The sequence below is a fragment of the Halyomorpha halys genome, unplaced genomic scaffold (genome assembly GCF_000696795.3).
Source record: "Halyomorpha halys isolate HHAL.00 unplaced genomic scaffold, Hhal_1.1 Scaffold389.1, whole genome shotgun sequence".
Lineage (NCBI taxonomy): Eukaryota > Metazoa > Arthropoda > Insecta > Hemiptera > Pentatomidae > Halyomorpha > Halyomorpha halys.
The window spans coordinates 913,166-934,443 of NW_027109532.1; the positions used below are offsets into that span (position 1 = coordinate 913,166).

Consider the following 21,278-nt stretch of genomic DNA (forward strand, 5'->3'; position numbering starts at 1 on the left):
TATGTTTTAAACTGGAATTGAATTATGATAAAATTGTGAGGAGTGATAAAATATACTTTATAATTCTAATCTATGGAACTTATAATTAAACTATATGGCATAATAAATATTCAAAAATAAAATAGATTGTTATCTTTTTGAATTTTTATAATTTACGTGTCTAATTGATTTAAACTTGAAAATTTAGAATGTTTAAATTGTATATTTAGCTTTAAATGTAGCATAACCTGATTTTCTATAGCAAACTGTAAAAATGAGATTATCTTTGTCCTTATAAAGTGTTTATGCTAACTCTATCTTTATCTAAGGACCGAATATGTTGAGAAGATTATTTGGGACTAATAATTTGCTACCAGACTGAACTAATCAACTATTCACAAATATTTTTCCTCCAGCCGATATTAGAGAAGAATTAAAATACAAACATAGATTTCACCAATCTTACATCAATTTTAAAAAAGTTTATGATTTTATTTACTATCATAAAGTTGTATAAAACTTTACTAGAACTGGGCACACTGAAGAAATTTTCTAATCTAGCAAGAATTTGAATGCTAAAAACTTTTAGTAGTGTCCAAATCGATAATTTTTATTCTGAGAACTTTGAGAACTATTAATTAGGGTTTTAAACAAGGAAATTTTATTTTACAAGTTTTATTTTATTTGGGGCTAGAATGCATAATTTGAAATGTTAATGTACAGTTAGCAGGCTTTATGGATAAATCCCTAGAAAGCTAATCTGTGCTAAACCAACAAGTAAACATCTGTGGGATGGACTGAAATATTAATAAATATATTGTACTAAGGCTGATCTTGCAGATTTATGTTTTGATTGAATTCAGTACAAGGATGTATAAAATCTGCGATTTTGGGTGGTATTAGCATCGAACCTTTGGGTTCAATATGCCTTTTATAACAAGCTTATTTATAAAAGATACCAAATACTTAGAACTGATAAAAGGAGAAGTATCAGAATAGTAAGGTAGAAAATAATATTTAAGGCAAAGAGAATATTGTGTGCTCATTCTATTCAATTTAACCTTTGAAAAAGCAATAAGAATACATTTAATATAACATTGTTAGAAATGAAAAAGATACATAGCAGAATAAGACACACATTTCTGTATATGTAGATAATAAAATAGTTTTCAGCAATAAACAAGAGCGAAATGTAACTTTCTCACACTAAGGTAATTATTAAGGCTAATTTCAATCCTTTATTAGATAAAAAATAACAAGAGTGTTTGATCACTAAATGAAATGGTTAATTGACAGGTAACTGTCTATTTCACTTATACTCTAAGTCTATAGTGTGAGGTAATGAGAGATCAAAATATGAGTACTGCAACTAACTACAAAGGGGAAGAATTTTAGAAGGAACAACTGACGTAAAGGTGTTCTTGAACTCTATGAGGGCTAATTTGTATTATAAGATAGGTCAATATAGACTAAAGAAGTGGAAGAGAGTGTAGACAGGGCACATGTGAACTTTCGACTTAAGAGGTGGCAGGTGATCTCAAAAGCATGAAAGGAAAACTCTATCAACAGGTACAGTCTGGAAGTGGGAGAAATGAGATTTGAACAATACTTAATATAATCTGTTGTCAGAAATTATTGGCAACATAATAGATATCTGCACTAACCTATTACATTGCTACATTAAAAGTCTGGTTGTCCTTTCAAGATATCTCAAATAAAAATGTATTCAGCAGTTGATGTATGCTGTTGCTTTTTTCATTGTGCGAATTTAATACTGCTACTTTGAACAGTATAAATGACAAAAAATCCCACTTAAAATACTATATCTTAAATGTAGATTATTCTGAAGTACCTGTTTCATCATGGGTAACAATGTAATCAGAAAGCTCAACTCGTTTAGCTTGTGTTTCTCTCTCACAAAATATAGAAACTCATCCGAGTGACATTTTGATAAATGTAAGCTTACCTAAAATTATTTACAATATGCCTCTTCCGTGATACACAATATACAGTCTCAAAAAAATAACACATAGTATATAATGATAATAATCATGAGATATTCAGTACTAAGTTACATTATATAGTAAAAGTTATATCAATGAAATGTTTAGCCTTGTGGGTTGACAGATTTCACAAACTGAAAACACAAGATTGTTTTATTTGTATTATAAATAAATATGTATTCATTGGGTAATAGAAAAGGTACCTAAACTTTAATTTTCTTTGGAAATATTGGCAGGACTGTCGATTGAACTTACTCAAGTTTGTCTACCTTCCTCATCCAAGCTTTCTTTCTACCATGCAGCTCCTCTCCAGTATTCCAAATTAAAATGTTCATTTATATGAAGTTTAATGGGATTATAATCAATAAATTTATTTTTATTGCAATAATTGTTATGATTTACTTATTTATCAATATTAAGAACTTAATTGATTATAGTTAACTCAATCCTCTGTTAACTAATGATCTTATTCATTTATAAATTAAACAAATATTTATTAATAATTAAATTTGCGTTGATTGTGGGCTACTGTTGAAAACATATTCTAAAAAAATACTTAATAATAGCAGTATCTCTAAAAAGTTTTGCTTAAGTTTTCATTAATAGTTCATAAAAGTATTATAGTAAATATAAAAACTGCTATAACAATAATTTGAAGTAATTTCGCTGAAAAGTATTCATTTGCATATTTAAATATACTGTGGTTTTAGGTGTTTATAGGTTTACTGATTGAAGAAATCATAAAATATTATCTGAATATAATTGAATTTACATTTCACATTTAATTAAAAAAAGAAAGATTCTTTGACATATTTCTGTAGTAAATACATGGAATGTTTATTCATATTGGATGTGATTGTTTTTGGGAAATCACTAATTGAATTTCTGTTACAGACTTATTGAATTCATATCCTTTTCATTTAGCTATTTTCTTTTCTATAGCTTTATTAAATCAATTTAGAAGTTCTAATTGTTTTGTTCATGTCTTTGTTTAAAAAAAAATTTTTTTCTAGTGATGTAACTTTGAATTCACTTTGACACAAAGCTATTCCTGGTGGAAATTGATTAATGGTATAATCCCGAGATGATTTAAAACTGGGCAATGTGAACCGGGAACTGCTTATATTATATCACTTTGTCTTTTAAAATTTAAAAGTTCTTTAATTTATTCCATTAATGCCATTTTTGTTCCAAACTAGAAGGATGGGCCTGTTTCTAGAAAATTTTACCTTAGCTGAGGAGTAAATTTACATGAATAATTTGAAAAAAAATATATCAAAAACCCGCCCACTAAGACCCCCAGGGAGCATCGGTCCTATATCATTTTTGAATTATTAGCTTAAAATGGAAAGAGGAAACTTTAAGATAGTTAAATCAAACAATAAAACCCTCCACTCCCACTCTCCGTGTAAGCCTTACTTATCTGACTTTTTAAACAGACAATTATAGCGAGTAGGTTGGTCAATGTACGACATGCCACAATCTCACAAGAGGAGATCATAACACAAAAAAAAGGCAATCCTTCCCCATCATACCCACCTGCTGAGATCCCCGAGGAGCGACGGTCCTGTATCACTTTTGAAATATTAGCTTAAAATTGGAAAAGGAAACTGTAGATAGTTAAATCGAGCAATATTTAAAAAGCGCCTGAAATTGAGAAACAGTATGAATGAGAGACTAGAAGGAGTATTAATAATATTCATTGAATGTACTACTGTTTTCTATTGCAAAATTTGAATTTAGCAAACATTTTTTATCACCCCTTCAATTGCCTCTGTGCACTTTTCTTGTTTTTCCTAGAAAATCATTGTTATGTGTAAATTTAAAAGTGTTTTACACTATCACTGACTATCCTGTATTTTATCAGTTGTTGGACTGCATGATTTATCACATTATTTTTAAGATTCCTCCCTTCCCCCCCTCACCCCCACATTTCACTGTAGATAAAGACTCCAATCTGCTACCTTGTTTATAGTATAAAAGTGCTATTGTAGCATGTCATTATTTTTTATTGTTAATTACATTTATAAAATAATCTATTCGTTAGTCCCTTAATACAGTTATTCAAGTTATTTTTTTTCTACTTGTTTTGCTTCATGAACATGTATTTTAAAGAACAAATACTCTTCTTTCCTATTTAATTAAAATTTAAAAAAATCTTTATAGTTTTCATAATTAGTCCTACATATTACTGAATGTTAGTTATTTTGTTTTTACTACCAATTAGCTTGCACACATAAGTATGTGTGCACTTATACATACTAGATTATTTAAAAAATACACTTAGCACTACAGTAGCAAATGCAGTTGTTAAATTTGTTCTGCAAATAAAGGTGTAAAATTTTTAATTTGTTTGTATGCTATCTAATTATAAGTCTAATATTCTTGGAAATATTTTTTTACCTCCTGGAAGTCTTTTTTAGTTATTCTTAATGCATTAGCATTTCAGAAATCATCAAAATTTTTATTGATGAATAAGTTACGAAATTATTTTATTATTTTTTTTTTTTTAAGCCAGCATACGTTATGCTTTCATTTTATTTGTAAAAAAAAAAATGTATTAATTGCTACTCAAATCATAAAACACCAACTAAATATGCTTACTTAAAATAAACTTAATGTTATCTTTTACACATCTATGTTTAAAAAAAAAAAAACACTAATAATTTAAATTTATATTTAAAAAATACTAAGTTCATGATTTTGCCAATATTTTTAAGATTAATGAAGACATCTCACTTTACTTCTGTAGTTGTCAAATAATGTGTGGTGCTTTTCTTTAAACAGTATTTTTCTTTTCAATGCTCAAATGTATTATCATGTACACAACACATATTTTTTCTAATTTTATTATATAAATATTTCTATCACACTTTGCCATTGTTTTGTTATAGTTCAAAGGAGTTTTTGAGAACATTTTTATTTAGAAATAATTATTACATAACAATTTAGACTAATTAATGTTCCATTTGCCAAGTTATTTTAGATGGTCATTTAAATTGATTTATTAAATGAATCAGTTTCATTTGGTGTCTTCTCTTTGACACTAAATTGTACTTAATGTTATGTTTAAATCTGTTATTTTATCTTTGTGTATGAATTATACTGCTATTTTTCCCCTAATTTACTCCTTATCAATACTAAATGAATTATCATCTAAAAGTGAAAATTAACTTGAAAATTTTATTTAATATTTTTATCCCCCCCCCCAGTTAAATGTTCATTGCCCATTAAATGAAGATTAAATTCTATAGGCAGTACCACCTCTTCCTCTATACTTTGAAAAAACTTGTAATATCAACAGAAAGTTTGAATATTAGTTTTTGTACATAGTTTGATAAGTCTGTATGTATCCCATTCTCACAACTTGTACTTCAACCTTTGTGATCAGCAATGTGAGTTTTGATGGTACTTCCTTTTCATAGAAGTGGTGCTTAAGGAATTTGTGATCATAAGATAACCCAATCATTGTAACTTGATGACTTATGTTTACTTTGAACTATATGATTCTTTCATGTTAGTAACTGTACCATTCTAAATACCCTCATATACAATTACTGTGATAGATATGCACTAATAATAAAATATTGTAAAGTTGACTGTGCCTTCTTAAGTTTCTTAGTTTATGATATATAAATGTATCTCTTTCACTTGTTGGATTCTCTTCCTCATTTCTCCAGAAAGTACTTCTTTCAGTGATAACACTGCTGATATCCATTCATCATCATTATCTTGTACTTACTATAAGTACAGTAATTCACACAATTGTTATTAGATCCTTTTATAAATACAACTGGATTATTATTGGAAGTCTCTAAAATAAAGCTTAAGTTTCTCAAATAAATAACAGTGAATGATTGAGTGATTCGAGGCTTTTATCGCAATCTTCCAATAACAGCCTAACAATAATTTGTCTCTTTTTTTTTTTTATTTTGTTTTCATTAATTTAAGCTAGTTAGATTAGATTTGTTTGTTTTATAAGGTTTTATTTAATAACTATCTATTAAATCTGAAAGTGTACTTATTTTTTTTTAAATTACTTTGGAATGCATTGGTATTAATCTTAAAAATTATGATTCATATAAAAAACATATTGAAGATTTTTTGGTTATAGTTGTACATGATTGGTAATAGTTTTTTCTGGCGTACTTCATTCTTGAATTTAGTTTCACAATAGGTCACAAAATCAACCTAAAACTGTAATGAAGTTGAAAATGTTAAAATTGATGCTTATTTCAGTTAATATCTTAATATTATATACACTGCAGGTAAAAAGTTTAAGACCTCAGTTTTTTGAGAAAATTTTATATATTTTGGAATAAACAATACAAAACGAATATATATTTTCAAATGAAATATTAGTTCAATTAAAGTAAATAAATTACATAAAATAATTATATTAACCTTTAACTGGTGAAGTGAAATTTACTGACATAACTGGTGAGGCTGAACTTAACTGACCCTGAACCTTTTTTTTTTTTTATGAAATTAAAAGCCCTTTTTTTTTAACATTTAAATAATTTGATCTAAATAATTGAAAATAATCAACAGAATGGAAGAAAAATTTAATATAAAGAGTGTCCCTCTATACATGTTCAACCCCCTTTCTGTTATCTACATAGTTTTTGGAATTTCATTTGATTTTCACTAGGTCATAAAAGTGACATTCGGTCTATTCTTTTGAGGGCATTGATTTTATAACCTCCTCCAGTGCAATCAACTCTGGAATTTCTAATGGAAACAGGCATTTTCAATATAAGATCCTCATATATAATTCAGTCAAATCCAATTTCATTTTGTGATTCATTCTGTGATTTTTCCAATTCGACATGTCCTGGAGGCTTAAGCACAAAAACAACACTGACAATTTTCAACATTTGTTGTCAATTTGTGCGCAAATGGGCAGAAAATTGATCCAATTTAAAGAACGGAATCATTTGATAATTCAATTCCTCATAAGAATATGTGATATAATTGAGGCATCATCATCACGATAGGCATTTGAGTCTCCTGTGCAGTCGATGAAACTCAAATTACTATGATGGATACTTACAGGAAATTAATTTATCAAATGATATTGTTCTTTATGTTTTTTCATTTTCTGTTCCATTTTCTTGCAAATTACAAAAATCAAATGAACATTTCATAAATTGTTGAGGTTAGGTAGATCAACATGCATAAAGGAACACCCTGAATATAAAAAAAAGGAAATACAGATAAAACTAAAAACATGTAGATTTTATTGTAAATCTACAGGTAACGTCTCAACTTATGTTTTACGTAAAAGATCTGGTAATCTTTAACTTTTGCCTGGCTACATGAAAGTTTGTGTGTGTGTATTTATAATGTGGAAATATTTGATATGAAGAAAATATTAATTGTTGCTATGCTAACAGAGAATAGATCTTGGCAAAAACATGAAAGGAGAATTAATATAAAAAACATGTTATATAAAAAAGGATCGCTTAATCTGATTCAATGTGTGAAATTATTGGAGAAAGATATTGTTATTGTTGTTTTGTTTCATAAATAGTTTTTAGGAATGAAAATTAAAATTTGTTCTATAATTTTAAGTTAATAATTACTTATGGTTTATAAATCATTTCTTTATTGATTAGAATTATTGTTAGTATTTATTTGCATTTTAATGGGTTATGTAAGAAAATAACATTTATTTATCTATTTAAACATGGTTTGGATGTTCTGTGATTTTGAATTATAGAAATTATATTTGCGATAGTTCATTTTAATGGTTATAAGTTGCTTAAGGTCACAGAGCAACAGCCTTCTTCAATTGACTTGATAAAAACAAATCTTTACATTGTGCATATACATTAGCTCCAGCCGCTTAGAGCACTGAAGTATTCATTATATACGAAAGAACTGAAGTTTATTAAAAATCAAACAGTTTAAAATATTTAATTTTGGACATAAACTTGTACCATATTAGTAAAAGTAGTTTAAAAAAAACTTTCTATCATCAACTAAATAGTTAGCTAACTATTGAGTAGCTACATAAGGCATTGGCAATGCTCAGTACTAGGAACTATTTCCTTAGATGACTATCCGTCTTTGTCTAGCTCAGAGGTGGCCAACCTATGGTTCCCCTTGAACATTTTTCCCACAAAATTCATCATACTTTTACAAAATGTATTTATTTTAGGATGGCTAAAGTAATGAAAACTAATTTATTAAAAAATACATTATGTGTACATCCATATATTTTTGTTTCATTTTTAGTGCTATTTAATAATAATGACTCATGTTTCAATTTTTCACTCCACAAAAATGCCTATAGTGGGTCTAAATCTAATATGGGACTATATAATTTTATATGTGGCCTGCGGAGTTATGATGCACATCCAAAGCCCACAAGATCATTTGATTTGGCAACCCCTGGTCTAGCTGTGTCAGACCTATCTTTGTTGTGTTAAATTTTCACATTAGATATAATGAGAATCCATCTTATAAATATTTTTTGAAAGTTTTAAGTTTAAAATAGTATGTTTCAGTTAATTGCAATGAACTAGTTTATAATCAATAAACAATATTAATAACAACCATGGTTACGATAAATAGTAAAAGGGATTAAGTGGGATGAAATAAAATAAGTTTCCAGTTAAAGTCAGAAGATAGAAGAAATTTATATATCGAGAAATGATTCAATTTAGAAGTAGAAGTATAAAAAAGTGTAAAGGAATATGTCTAAGCCAAATATTAAGACCCTTTTATTTATATTAAGTAAAGCAATTGTTTTAGAATTATGTTATTATATGTATTTGTCATTATATGTGATCTTTTTTTTTTTAAATGGTATATTTTTTTTTACTTGTAAATAATTCTTAGAATCTATAAAAAAAACCAAAGTATATTATATGATTTTTTATTTAGAATTAATTTTATGATTTGAAATGTTTTATAAATTTAAATTATTTTTTGTGTTATTTTAAAAAAAAAAATCTATAGTCAGATGTAATTTTGATTTTATTTAAAAATCTTATTAGTAATGCACATTGCATATTTGTGAAAAGTTTGTGTCAATTATTGATTTGTCTCTATTCATATTGACCAAAATCAATCAATTCAATGCAATAGATATTAACTACCTGCTAGGATATGAAAAATTAACTATTTAAAGAAAAATAGATAGTAAAATAATGATTGCCTGCCACGATTGAATAAAAAATATCTTATTATAAAAGAAAAATAACTTATAATATAATGTATAAATACAGGGTATCCCATTATGCAAGTTCACTACCTCTACAGTTTTTGGAAGTTTGATTTGATTTTAGATCATAACAGTGGCTTACTGTCTATCTTTTGGGGGCTTTGTTGATTTTTTAATCTCTAGTTCTTCTCTAGTGCACCTAACTCTCGAATTTCCAATGGAATAGGGTACTTTCATTATATGGGTTGAGATAGTTACTAAGATTTTAAGATGAATACATATTGGGTACTAAAGAAAAAATCATTTTAAAAATTCAATTTTTCATAAGAATCCGCCATCATAATTGGGAGATTCCTTATTTGAGGCTTTTTCATCCTAACAGCCATTTTAGTCTCCTCTGTCATTTGAGGAAACTCAAATTACGATGTCAGTTTCCTAAAGGTAATTAAATTCTGAAAGCAATTTGGTTCTATACGTTTTTTTATGTTCACACGCAAATCATCAAAAACTGTAAACAATTATTTTTGAACTTTTGCATGCCTTCAGGACATATTGGATTAAAAAACGTGCTCGGTATGAATTCCTCCAAGGACCTTATTTACTATTAGAATCCACAACAAAAAAAAATTACTGCAGTCCATAGTTATCTGCACTGGAAAAGAACGGTAGATGGTTAGAGATTTAACTATACCCTCAAAAGATAGACCTCGTGCCACTGTTATGACTAGCATTATTGTATATATTATAATAATTTTAGGCTAATATGTTTTTAATTTTTCTTATTGATCATTGATTTTTTTTTCATAATCATTGAAGTTAAAATTAATAATGCATACATGACCTCTTGAAAAGTAACTACCAAATGGAAGGATTAAGTCACTTTTTCTTACAATTTTTTGTAATAATTTTCTTGTTTAAATGGCAAAGTATGTGATATATATGATATACATTTGCATTGTTGAAAGTTTAATATGTTTATGTGTTAAATGTATTAAACTTTTATTTCTTTTATGGGCTATAATATTATATTTTGTGATAGGTGATGAAGAATCAGCAGTTACTGGAAATAGTCATATGGTAAGTGGTATTGGCGTAGGCTCTGCAACTGCCCAAGGTAGTGGTGATGCTTTTGCTCAAAAGAAAGATGAATCTGCAGATGACCACAAAAAGGAAAAATCAGTACTTCAAGCAAAATTAACAAAATTAGCTATTCAAATTGGATATGCAGGTATTTATTTAAGGCTTAATTTTTCTTCAACTTTTTTGTTAGAAAACATTTTAACGTATTTATTAAAATTTTCAGGGTCAACTATTGCTGTTTTGACTGTTGTCATATTGGTTATTCAGTTTTGCATAAGGACATTTGTAATTCAACAAAAGCCCTGGAGTAATGTTTATGCTGGTGAATTTGTTCGTCACCTAATTATTGGTGTTACCGTGTTAGTAGTAGCAGTGCCTGAAGGCTTACCATTAGCTGTGACATTATCATTAGCCTACTCTGTCAAAGTAAGGAAAAGTATTTCCATTATGAAAAGTATAAGTGACTGAGTGTGGATTTTGATTGAAAAAGCTATAGGTTATATAGCTCCCTCTTTTTTATGGTTTATTTTATATTGGGGTTAACCATGAGGAAATGAAAGGTTGTATGGTTCTGATTTTAAGTGGATTATGGGAGTCCATGTTTAATAGGTTGAGTATAAGGGTTGATTTATCATCTCTATTGAGGTTGATATATGATCTCCCCCTGAACAGAATTAAAATCAGACTGTGGGGATTTGTATGATACATATAAAGTATCATTTGAAATAAATTGAGCTGTCTAATATTTGGCTGAGTTTCATTAAATAGTTGTTTTTTAATATTTTGAGTTCCTTATAGAGCCCCCCCCCCCTGGACCATCTTATCTTTCTAAAATCATTTTTCTTTTAAATCATTATGTATGTAAACATGTTAAAAATTAAATTATACAAAAAAATGTTTTTATTTAAGTGAATTATCAATACTCTGACAAAATAAATTATTCTGACATCAATTTTTCTATGATATTTACATACAATAATTGATTAGTTTTTTTAATTTTATGTATGGGGAGGAGGGCAATGGAATGATTGTTTGCGCACAAGCACTTTTCTCTCAATTGGTGAACCAACCCTATGTCGCATCAAGACCTATGGGTTGTACAGATATCAATTTCCGTTTAATTTCATGTTAGCTACTACAAGCCAACTAATGAATTATACTTTTTGTGACTTCCTTAAAACGATCAAATCATATTTGTGGCTTGGAGGTAAATCTTAATGACGAGGTTAATGAAAATTGATGTTTTTAAGTCAGATTGATATATTATGAAATTGATGAAAATTATAATTTTAGAAAAAAAATTAATTTTATGCTTTTTTATGTGGAGCCAAAAAAAAAACTCTTGATTTCTCTAAGACTTACATCTATTATCAGGGATAAAACAACTTAGAAAAACAAAAATATTTTCTTATTTATTAAACAAGCTTTAAATTCTTTCTAGAACTAGAACTAAGGTATCCCATACTTCATTCCCAATTTTAGTTTATGATTGCATGTATTGATTGATATTTAAGTTATTATTTTTAGTTTTACGATTTCTTATAAATATTCATTCCAATGTTTGTTATTAAATTGTTATTTTAATTCTTAGAAAATGATGAAGGATAACAATTTAGTTCGGCATTTGGATGCTTGTGAAACTATGGGAAATGCAACAGCTATTTGTTCTGATAAAACTGGGACCCTCACCACAAACAGGTATACTTTTATTTCACATGTTATTATACTTATGATGTCCGAACTATTATGATATAACATTCAAACTGAGTTCATTCATGTACCTTCAATGCTAAAGCCAATTATTCTAAAAATAATGTTTATATAATGAAATTTTTACTTAAAGATGAACATTTGTTGATAAATGACTGTATTGAACTTAAAGCAACTTTTTTTTTAAGACTTACATGGTATTTAAGAAATAATTATATGATAGCTAAATATCACTTAATGATATTTAACAATTATTAATGATATTGGATATTACTTTCAATCATTGAAAACTCACATTTAACTTATACTATGCTTATTTTATGTTCTAAATCAATCTTAATAATTTTTAATTTAAAAGACAACACATTATTAACTAATAGCCTACGTACATAATAGTTTTACCTGTTACTGCCCAAATAATTTTGTCAAAATACAATTACTTATTTATTACTTTTTTCAGGATGACTGTTGTTCAATCATATATATGTGAAGTTTTAAGCAAAACCACCCCAAAGTTTTCTACTATACCAGCTAATGTTGGTAATCTAATTATTCAAGCAATATCTGTTAATTCTGCCTATACTACACGTATTATGGTCAGTATGATGTTAATTGATTGTTATATCTTATCATTTCATTTATTTAATGAGAGAAAGTTCAAATCACATCAATTTTCTTTTCTTCAAGATCTAAATTGAGTAACACTATAAATACTGAATGGATTATTTTTGTTATAATATTTTTAGTGCTAATCATGATAAGTTATGTTTTTAAACAGACAATCATTTTGCTGAGTTCTTAACTTATAGTGTTGGATACTTTTAATGTGCCTTATTAAGCTTCATCAATCATGTCAAAGTGATTCGTTAATTAAAAAATATTTTAATTGATGGAACTGAGTTATTGAAATGATTACTTCCTTGTGCTAGAAACTCAGACTGTAAGTTGTCTTCAAAGGCACATTGAATTAACTGACTATTGACTCTGTAACAGTTTCTAATGTCTGTTTGAATATTGAATGCAAACACTAAGTGACTTTGAATATTATAATATCAACAAAAACAAATAAAAATACGGAGTTACAGTGGATGTCTGACTTCAATGAATGCATTCAAAGATAGACTCTTGAGAAAAGTTAAAGGCCACCTATTCCATCTGACTAAGTGCCTTGACTATCTCGACGTAGTGACATAACTATCTCGACTAACATGACTTCTTACATAGTAACATTCAGATGACACATTTTAATCATTTGTGAGTTCTAAACACTCTTAAAATACATGTTTATATGTATGTACATGCATATAAAAGTTTGTGTTATATTTCTTATGTCATTCTTATGTTTCTTTATTATTGTTTATTTCAGCCTGGTGATGATCCAAATGATGTTCCTAAGCAAGTTGGCAATAAGACTGAGTGTGCTTTACTTGGTTTCGTACAATCTTTAGGCAAAAATTACCAAACCATAAGAGATGATATTCCAGAAGAAATGTTTACTCGAGTTTATACCTTCAATTCTGTTAGAAAATCAATGTCCACTGTTATTCCAAGATCTGGTGGAGGTTTTCGCCTGTTCACTAAGGGGGCTTCAGAAATTGTTTTAAAAAAGTATGAACCCTTCAATACTTCATATTTTTAATTATCTTAATTTGTTAATTTGATTTCTTTATTTTAATATGCAATACAATTTTGTCTAAGTTATTATTATTTTTCATATAGTAATTACATGTTTTTTAATTGATTAAAACTATATGTTTAAAGTTTATCCTTGTTTAAGATGTGCATTTATTTATGGACGTGAGGGCCATCTGGAAAAATTTACAAGAGAAATGCAAGAAAGGTTAGTGAGGAATGTTATTGAGCCTATGGCTTGTGATGGCTTAAGGACTATTTCAGTAGCTTATAGAGACTTCGTACCTGGAAAAGCTGACATAAATCAGGTTCATATTGATGGTGAACCCAATTGGGAGGATGAAGAGTACATAACTAATAATTTAACTGCCCTGTGTGTTGTTGGTATTGAAGATCCAGTTAGGCCAGAGGTATGATTCTTTTGGAAAGTACTATTACATAATGCCATAGAGTCATATGATAAACTATCTTAAATTGCTAATGTTTACCTCTAGACTAAGGATTTTTTGTATACATTATAACTTTTATTTTATCTAAAAATTTATTTATTTTTTAAATTTTATTGGACAAATTTGTAAAAGACATAGTTTTCCAATTTTTGGCGAAACATTTCATAATTAAAAATATAAATTAACAGTTAATGGATCCAACTTAATTGAATCGATGATAAATCCAGCCACTTATGAATTTAATTAATTTCATTAAAATGAATGCATTATTGCATACCAAAATTAATAGTATAAATTTGTTTGTTTTATAACATATATTAATGCAATGCACACTTTTTATTTAAATAATAGGTACCTGAAGCTATTAGGAAATGTCAAAGAGCTGGAATAACTGTCAGAATGGTCACTGGTGATAATATTAACACTGCAAGATCAATAGCTACGAAATGTGGCATAGTTAAGGCTGGAGATGATTATTTAATTCTTGAAGGAAAAGAATTCAACAGAAGAATTAGGGATTCAAATGGAGATGTAATTTCATATAATATTACATTTATATTGCATTGCTTTGAAATATTGTTTTACTTATACTAAAAATATATTGCTGATTACATTTATGAAGTGATGTAAATGATTTAATTTTTAAAAAAATATTACTTTTATTCCAAAAAAGTAATATAATTTTGTGGTTATTAATTTGTACTTAAAAATAGGTTTGGGTTAGTGCAACTATATAGTGTTATATTATTCAGATTTGTAAAATTAAAGAAGTATTATTGATTTTGGGAAAAAGTATTTCAGTTAGAACAAGCAAGTCATTTTAATTTATCACCATTTTATAGATGCATATCAATATGTTTTTACCTGTTAGAGAATGAATCTTATTTTTTAATATTAATAAATAATAATTGTTTTGATTATTGTTTGACTAATTTCAAAGTCAGTTCTTTTCTTAAATGTACAAAGGTAATATTTTCATTAACGGAACCTTATTTATTATATGTAATATTTACAATGTTTTCTGAAATCTACATAAAAATTTCTGGAATATTTTGCCTTTTCCAGAACATTGTTTTTGAAAAAAAAAACAGTATAAGTAGTATTTAGATTTTTATATTCTTATTTTCGAATAAAAGTATTTTTTTATTTATTTTTTTTTTTTTTTTATGAATAGGTCCAACAACATCTGATTGATAAAGTGTGGCCAAAACTTCGGGTCCTTGCTCGTTCTTCACCGACTGATAAGTATACCTTGGTCAAAGGTATTATTGACAGTAAAATTAGTGAAAGTCGTGAAGTTGTTGCTGTAACTGGTGATGGTACAAATGATGCTCCAGCTTTGAAAAAAGCCGATGTTGGCTTTGCAATGGTATTATTTTTATGCTTTACTTTTTTTATTGAAATAATTACTTTATCAACCTTCATACAATATCTAGTACCAACACTTTTTTATAGTATTTACACTTTTCTCAACATTTCCATTCAGTAACTTCAATTGTTAACAATAAATTACCCTTTACTTTAAAGAAATTTCATTTAAACTTTACAAAATTTTATTCATTAATGTTGTTAATTTTTTTCTCCCATCTGTATGATTTCCCAGAAATAACATTCTGCAGGTTAACAGTTCCGAACTCTAATAATAGTTGGTTTATTTATCTTATTGTATTCTTAATAATTTTTTTCTCAAAAAATATTTAAATTAAAATTGATTGTCAGTAACTTAAATTATTAATATTAATTCTGTATTTTATGACCCCTGATGTTTTGTATAGTGATTTTTTTTCTCATTTAGAGTGATTAACTACTCTAAATGTTGGTTTGTCAATAAAAAAAATTATTGCTTTTATTTATATTAATTATTCGATTTCAGTATCATACTGGTTTTTTTTTTTATTATTATCTTTAATAGATGATAGGGGTGGCTTTTTTTTTGTTTGTTTTATATATAAAACAAAGGTTGTTAGTTTTTTTTAAAAAATGGTAACCATGATGTTATTTATTATATGATTTTTCAATCAACTTGAAAATATTCAATAATTTGTTTCATACATATTTTTTAGTCAGTATTGACAAACATCTTCTGTATCTTCCTCTTATGTCATTATTAGCGTTGAAGGAGCCTCTATCCAACACAGTCACTCCTCTTGGTCCCTGCTTAACAGCTTCATTTGGTTGAGGGTTTTGTCTCTTCTACCTCCAATCCTATGTACATATTCCTGGTATGTACCTCTGAGATGTCCTCATGGTCACTTCCCTGTGGGTCAAACCTCCAATACCTTTATAGGATCCATCGTTCATATGGCAGACATGCCCAAACCACTTGAGCTGTTAGCTTTCTAGAGTGGTTTTTAGTTCAGGAACTTCCAGCTGCTCTCTTATACTCTCATTTCTAATGTGATTCCTCCTAATTTTCCTAACAGATCTATGTAGGAACCTCATTTCTGCTGCTGTTATGCAACTGCAACTGGCTGCTGTCATGCCTGTCCAACATGGTCCAGCTTTCTCCGCTATAGATGAATGTAGCCAGGTAGACAGACTGATACTCGTTCATCTTAGTTAGTAATCTGATAATATACTTGTTTCGCCTTGGATTTTCTGTTCAAGATTTCAGCATTTATCTAGCTACTAATTTTAGTTCCAAACTAGGTGTATTCGTTCATTACCTTAAGTACCTCACCATTGCAGGCCAGTTGGATGTCTTCCTATTCTTCTTTTGCCAGATCCAGAACTTTACTCCTGTAGGTCTTAATTTTCATACCTTAATGAAGCAACTCCTCTTCTCATTACACCAGAGCTTGTTATTATTTTCTCTTTGAGTCGGCTATTAGGACTATGTCATCTGCATACAAATGGCTCAGTATGAGAATGGTTCTCATATTTCATTCCATGATTGAAGTTCAGGCACTTCAGGAGGGAGCTTAAATTATCTCCCTGTTAAACTCCTTGGCTACTAGTGCATTCCAAATTTCTTTTCTTGGGGCTAAAGCAAATATTGCCTTCAGATCAAGGAATGCTAGATATAGATTTTTGTCCCTATCCTAAGCTTTTTAAGTGATAGTCATAAGAACAAAGATATGATGGTTGGATAAAAACCAGTTTGGATAAAACCCAGGCTGTTCACCTTTCTACAATCAGCCGATCTCTTTCTAAATAGAAGTGTAGAGTTTCAAGAGTAAAGAAAGCAAACTGATGGATTTATAGCTTTTTATGTCCATTTTGCTACATTTTTATGAATCAGGAGGATTATGCTATATTTCCAGTCCCTGAGAATGTCATTTCTTTCTCTCATATACTTCCTGGAACAGCCTTTGAAGGGCTTTAAGATTTTCTTGTCCCCCATATTTCAAATATGGACTAGTTTTGTTTTCCTCTTAAAGATTTAACTTTTCACCAAAATGTTCTTTTGGATTAATAATGGTTCTCACTCAGCTTTTTACCAAAACCTGCGAGCTTTTCTTGGCTAGGCCTAGAGCTATGTTACAATCATTCTTGGCTATTTGATAAATATATAGCTTTCTTCATTCTAATCTTGGAAGTATGCTTTCTGTGTATGCTTCTTCTGAGCAACTAGTCGTTTTAGGTCTCTGGTTCACTAATCAGTTTCCTTACCTGATACATTCCTCTTCCCACATACTGTACTTCCAGGATAGATGTCTTTAATGACTTCCATATTTTTTTCAGTCAGGTTCATATTTTACCAATTTTTTTTCTCATAAGTGGATACTAATAAGTGTACGACTTTTCATTCCCCAGTGATGTCCATTTAAGAGTAATTACGCTGTGTTAATAAATCAAAGCAAATTTATTATTGTAAATTTTCATTTATAATGTGCTTGTGAATAAATAATTTTCTTGTATCATCAGTAATAACATCCTGACAAATTAAAAAAAAATATTCATGTTTGTCTTTCAGTCATTCAGATTCAGTCATAGGGTTTATCACCCCTTTTTCCTTTTTGTTATAAATATTTTTTATTTTATAAAATTTAATTTAATGTTTTGTTTCAAGGGCATAGCAGGAACAGATGTAGCCAAAGAAGCTTCTGATATTATTTTAACTGATGATAATTTCAGTAGTATTGTCAAAGCTGTCATGTGGGGAAGAAATGTGTATGATAGCATAGCAAAGTTTTTGCAGTTTCAACTTACTGTGAATGTTGTGGCTGTAATTGTGGCATTTATTGGTGCTTGTGCTGTTCAAGATAGTCCACTTAAGGTATAGAATTTATATTTAATGTTGTTTGGTGTTTATTAAACTGATTTACTAATTGAACAACAATACTACACATATCCACCTACAAATATGATACAATTCAGTTTCTACTACTAAGAAGTGTGACAACTCTTTTTTATATGCATCGATTGTTTTTATAAGCCTATATTTTATGCATACCTCAGCCACCAACTATTTATTAATATTATTTATATGAATTATTTAATACATAGATAATAGTTAATGCCATAATATGCATTAATAATAAGGGAAAATAGGCATTAATTTATTGTAAAAAAAGAAATGACTCTTATACCATTAATATCAAATTTGGTGTTATTTTTATGCTTTAAAAACTAATACATCTTATTCAGGCAGCATATACAATAATAATTAATTATTTTATCTAGTTAAAATCAGATATCTTCTAATTTTCAATTCAATGATGGCATTTTATCAAAAACGTACATAAATGAATTAGCCTTGTTTTTTAAAATCTTATTATTTTTGTTGTTTTTATGCATATATAGTTTTATTTAAGGAGTTTTATTTTTTTAACTTCCTTTTATTAAGTAACAATGATAATGATAATGACATGATATTTTTGAGTTCTGAGTGTAATAATAAAAATATGGGTTTGTTTAGGCTGTGCAAATGTTATGGGTAAATCTTATTATGGACACACTTGCTTCTCTGGCTCTTGCAACGGAAATGCCAACATCAGATCTTCTTCTTAGAAAACCATATGGCCGTACTAAACCTCTGATATCTCGAACAATGATGAAAAATATACTGGGTCAAGCAATTTATCAATTAGGAGTTGTCTTTTCTCTTTTATTTATTGGTAAGTCTTTGTTGTAATTAATTCTTACGTTTTCATCAAGTTTTATTTTATTTATTTTTTCTGGCATCCTTAATAGAAAAAGATAAATACTGAGAAAACAATTGTATAGATGGAAAATATCACACCACAGGAACTTCAACCCAGTACAGGTCTTGGCAACATCAAGATGTTGCTTCTATTTCTCTCTCCTATGCAACCATCTGCCTAGCTCTTGTGTCCAGAGGTTTCTGTGTATCAGTTTCAGCTTCATCTGTAAAACTCAGTCATGATCATCCTCTCATTCTTTCCCCATTCACATACCCAAAGAGTAGTTTCATAATGTGTGAATGACCATCCATTCTTGCAATTTGCCCAGCTCTTTTACCGTACCCATTTCCTAGTAAATTTGTTATTACTCTGCATTGTTTCTCAGCCTCTGCTGGTCACACCATCCTTTCACAGAGCCAACATATCTTATTAGGATTTTTCTCTCAAATATGTGTGTCTTATTGGAATCCACATGCCATAAGGGCTATGCCTCTGTCATTCTCCTGTAGAATATCCTGATGTTCTCATGGCTTCTTAGGTCTTTATTTTCTCCAACTTTTTTTTCTCATTTTTCTTCTTCCCTCCAGCTTTGTATTCCTTCAAGACTTGACGAGTTATCTGCTTCTTTCTTCTCTTACAACCCTCATTTTTCCTTTCTGGCATCACTGATTAACATTCCAGGTCAAATCATCTAAACTTTTGTTGGATTTCTTTTGTTCCTAGCACCTTTCTTGCTGTTTGTTTGATGATCCCTTCACAGTGATTCCATTTTCCATTCACCTTATCTTCAGAAGGGCCTGGTTTCAAAGCTTTATCTTGCAAGGGTAAATCTTTCTCTATACTCTGCCTCACGCAGTTTCCGGACATTTATTCTTGCCATTAAAAAATATAAGCTTGCTAATTCCTTTTATTACATTTTATTTACTTATACTCTTCCTTGTTGATATGATACTAGGTTCCTGTTTAAAATCTTCTTTATATGTTCTAATCTACTATGCTATATATAATGTTATATTTTTCACTTTAATATTCTAATTATTTTTTCCTATGATCTTATATGTTTTATCATGCATCACCTACTTTATAATTATATTGTAATGATTTATAGTAGTTTACAAAGATGTAAATCTTTTGATGATTTACAGAAAACATATATATACATATACTTAACATGAATCATTGTTTGCAGGTGACAAAATGTTAGATATTCCTACAGGAAGAGGTGCAGAATTTGGAGCTCCCCCAACTGAACATTTTACAGTTATTTTTAACACATTTGTTATGATGACATTATTTAATGAAATAAATGCTCGTAAAATTCATGGTCAACGTAATGTATTTGAAGGATTCTTTACTAATCCAATATTTTATTGTATATGGATTGGGACAGTTGCAGCTCAGGTTAGGAAGTGTATAATGAATATTGTTTGAAACTAAATGTCATCTATTTATTTTTATCATAACTCTCTTATTAAAAAAAAATATGCATTAACTAGGTGTTTATTATACAACTTGGAGGAAAAGCTTTTTCAACTCACGAACTAAGTCTAGAGCAGTGGATGTGGTGTTTATTTTTTGGTGTTGGGACACTTTTATGGGGTCAAATCGTTACTACTGTTCCAACAAGGAAAATTCCAAAAATATTGTCGTAAGTATTTTCTTTTGGCTGTATCTTTACTTTAATCTGCCTTCGTTTTATTTTTTTTCTCCTTATTTATTTCCAACATCATTGCTCATGAATACTTTTTTTGCTTAAAAACTTATTTTGAAGTTGATAATTTAATGATACAATAATATCATTAAAATATATAGAACATTTTTAGTTATTGATCTTGTATATTTCCTTTTTTGATAAAATACTCACTCATAGGCCTAAGATAAAATGAAATCCTCTCAAGTGTGTGGGTGAGTTCAAAATCCTGTATCTAGTTCTGTAAGCCCAGTATGGACAAGGGTATATATGTAATAAGGTAAACACTGAGAAGCTATGAATCATGTTTTTACTTGTTCTTTCTATATAATGAAGAACATTTGGCCCTCACTATAACTTGGGTCTTGAGAAAATTAAAAAAATGTTTGAAAGAATTTGGTATATATATGTGTGTGTGTGTGTGTGTGTGTGTGTGTGTGTGTGTGTGTGTGTGTGTGTGTGTGTGTGTGTGTGTGT

General features: G+C 28.6%; 1 protein-coding gene across 22 annotated transcripts in view; it reads left to right on the forward strand.

Moving 5' to 3' along the window:
* Positions 1–21,278, forward strand: part of PMCA (plasma membrane calcium-transporting ATPase 3) — a 728,428-nt gene that overhangs the window by 667,692 nt on the left and 39,458 nt on the right. For all 22 annotated transcript variants that reach the window (XR_010843530.1, XM_067047708.1, XM_067047713.1 and 19 more), the window contains 12 exons: positions 10,193–10,381; positions 10,457–10,659; positions 11,825–11,931; positions 12,404–12,539; positions 13,310–13,551; positions 13,721–13,985; positions 14,376–14,555; positions 15,199–15,393; positions 18,037–18,243; positions 18,886–19,084; positions 20,301–20,512; positions 20,608–20,759. Coding sequence is in view for 21 of the 22 variants with exons in the window: in XM_067047708.1 (XP_066903809.1) it covers positions 10,193–10,381; positions 10,457–10,659; positions 11,825–11,931; positions 12,404–12,539; positions 13,310–13,551; positions 13,721–13,985; positions 14,376–14,555; positions 15,199–15,393; positions 18,037–18,243; positions 18,886–19,084; positions 20,301–20,512; positions 20,608–20,759 (2,287 nt within the window). In the remaining variant the exon portion in view is untranslated. The remainder of the gene's footprint in view (positions 1–10,192; positions 10,382–10,456; positions 10,660–11,824; positions 11,932–12,403; positions 12,540–13,309; positions 13,552–13,720; positions 13,986–14,375; positions 14,556–15,198; positions 15,394–18,036; positions 18,244–18,885; positions 19,085–20,300; positions 20,513–20,607; positions 20,760–21,278) is intronic.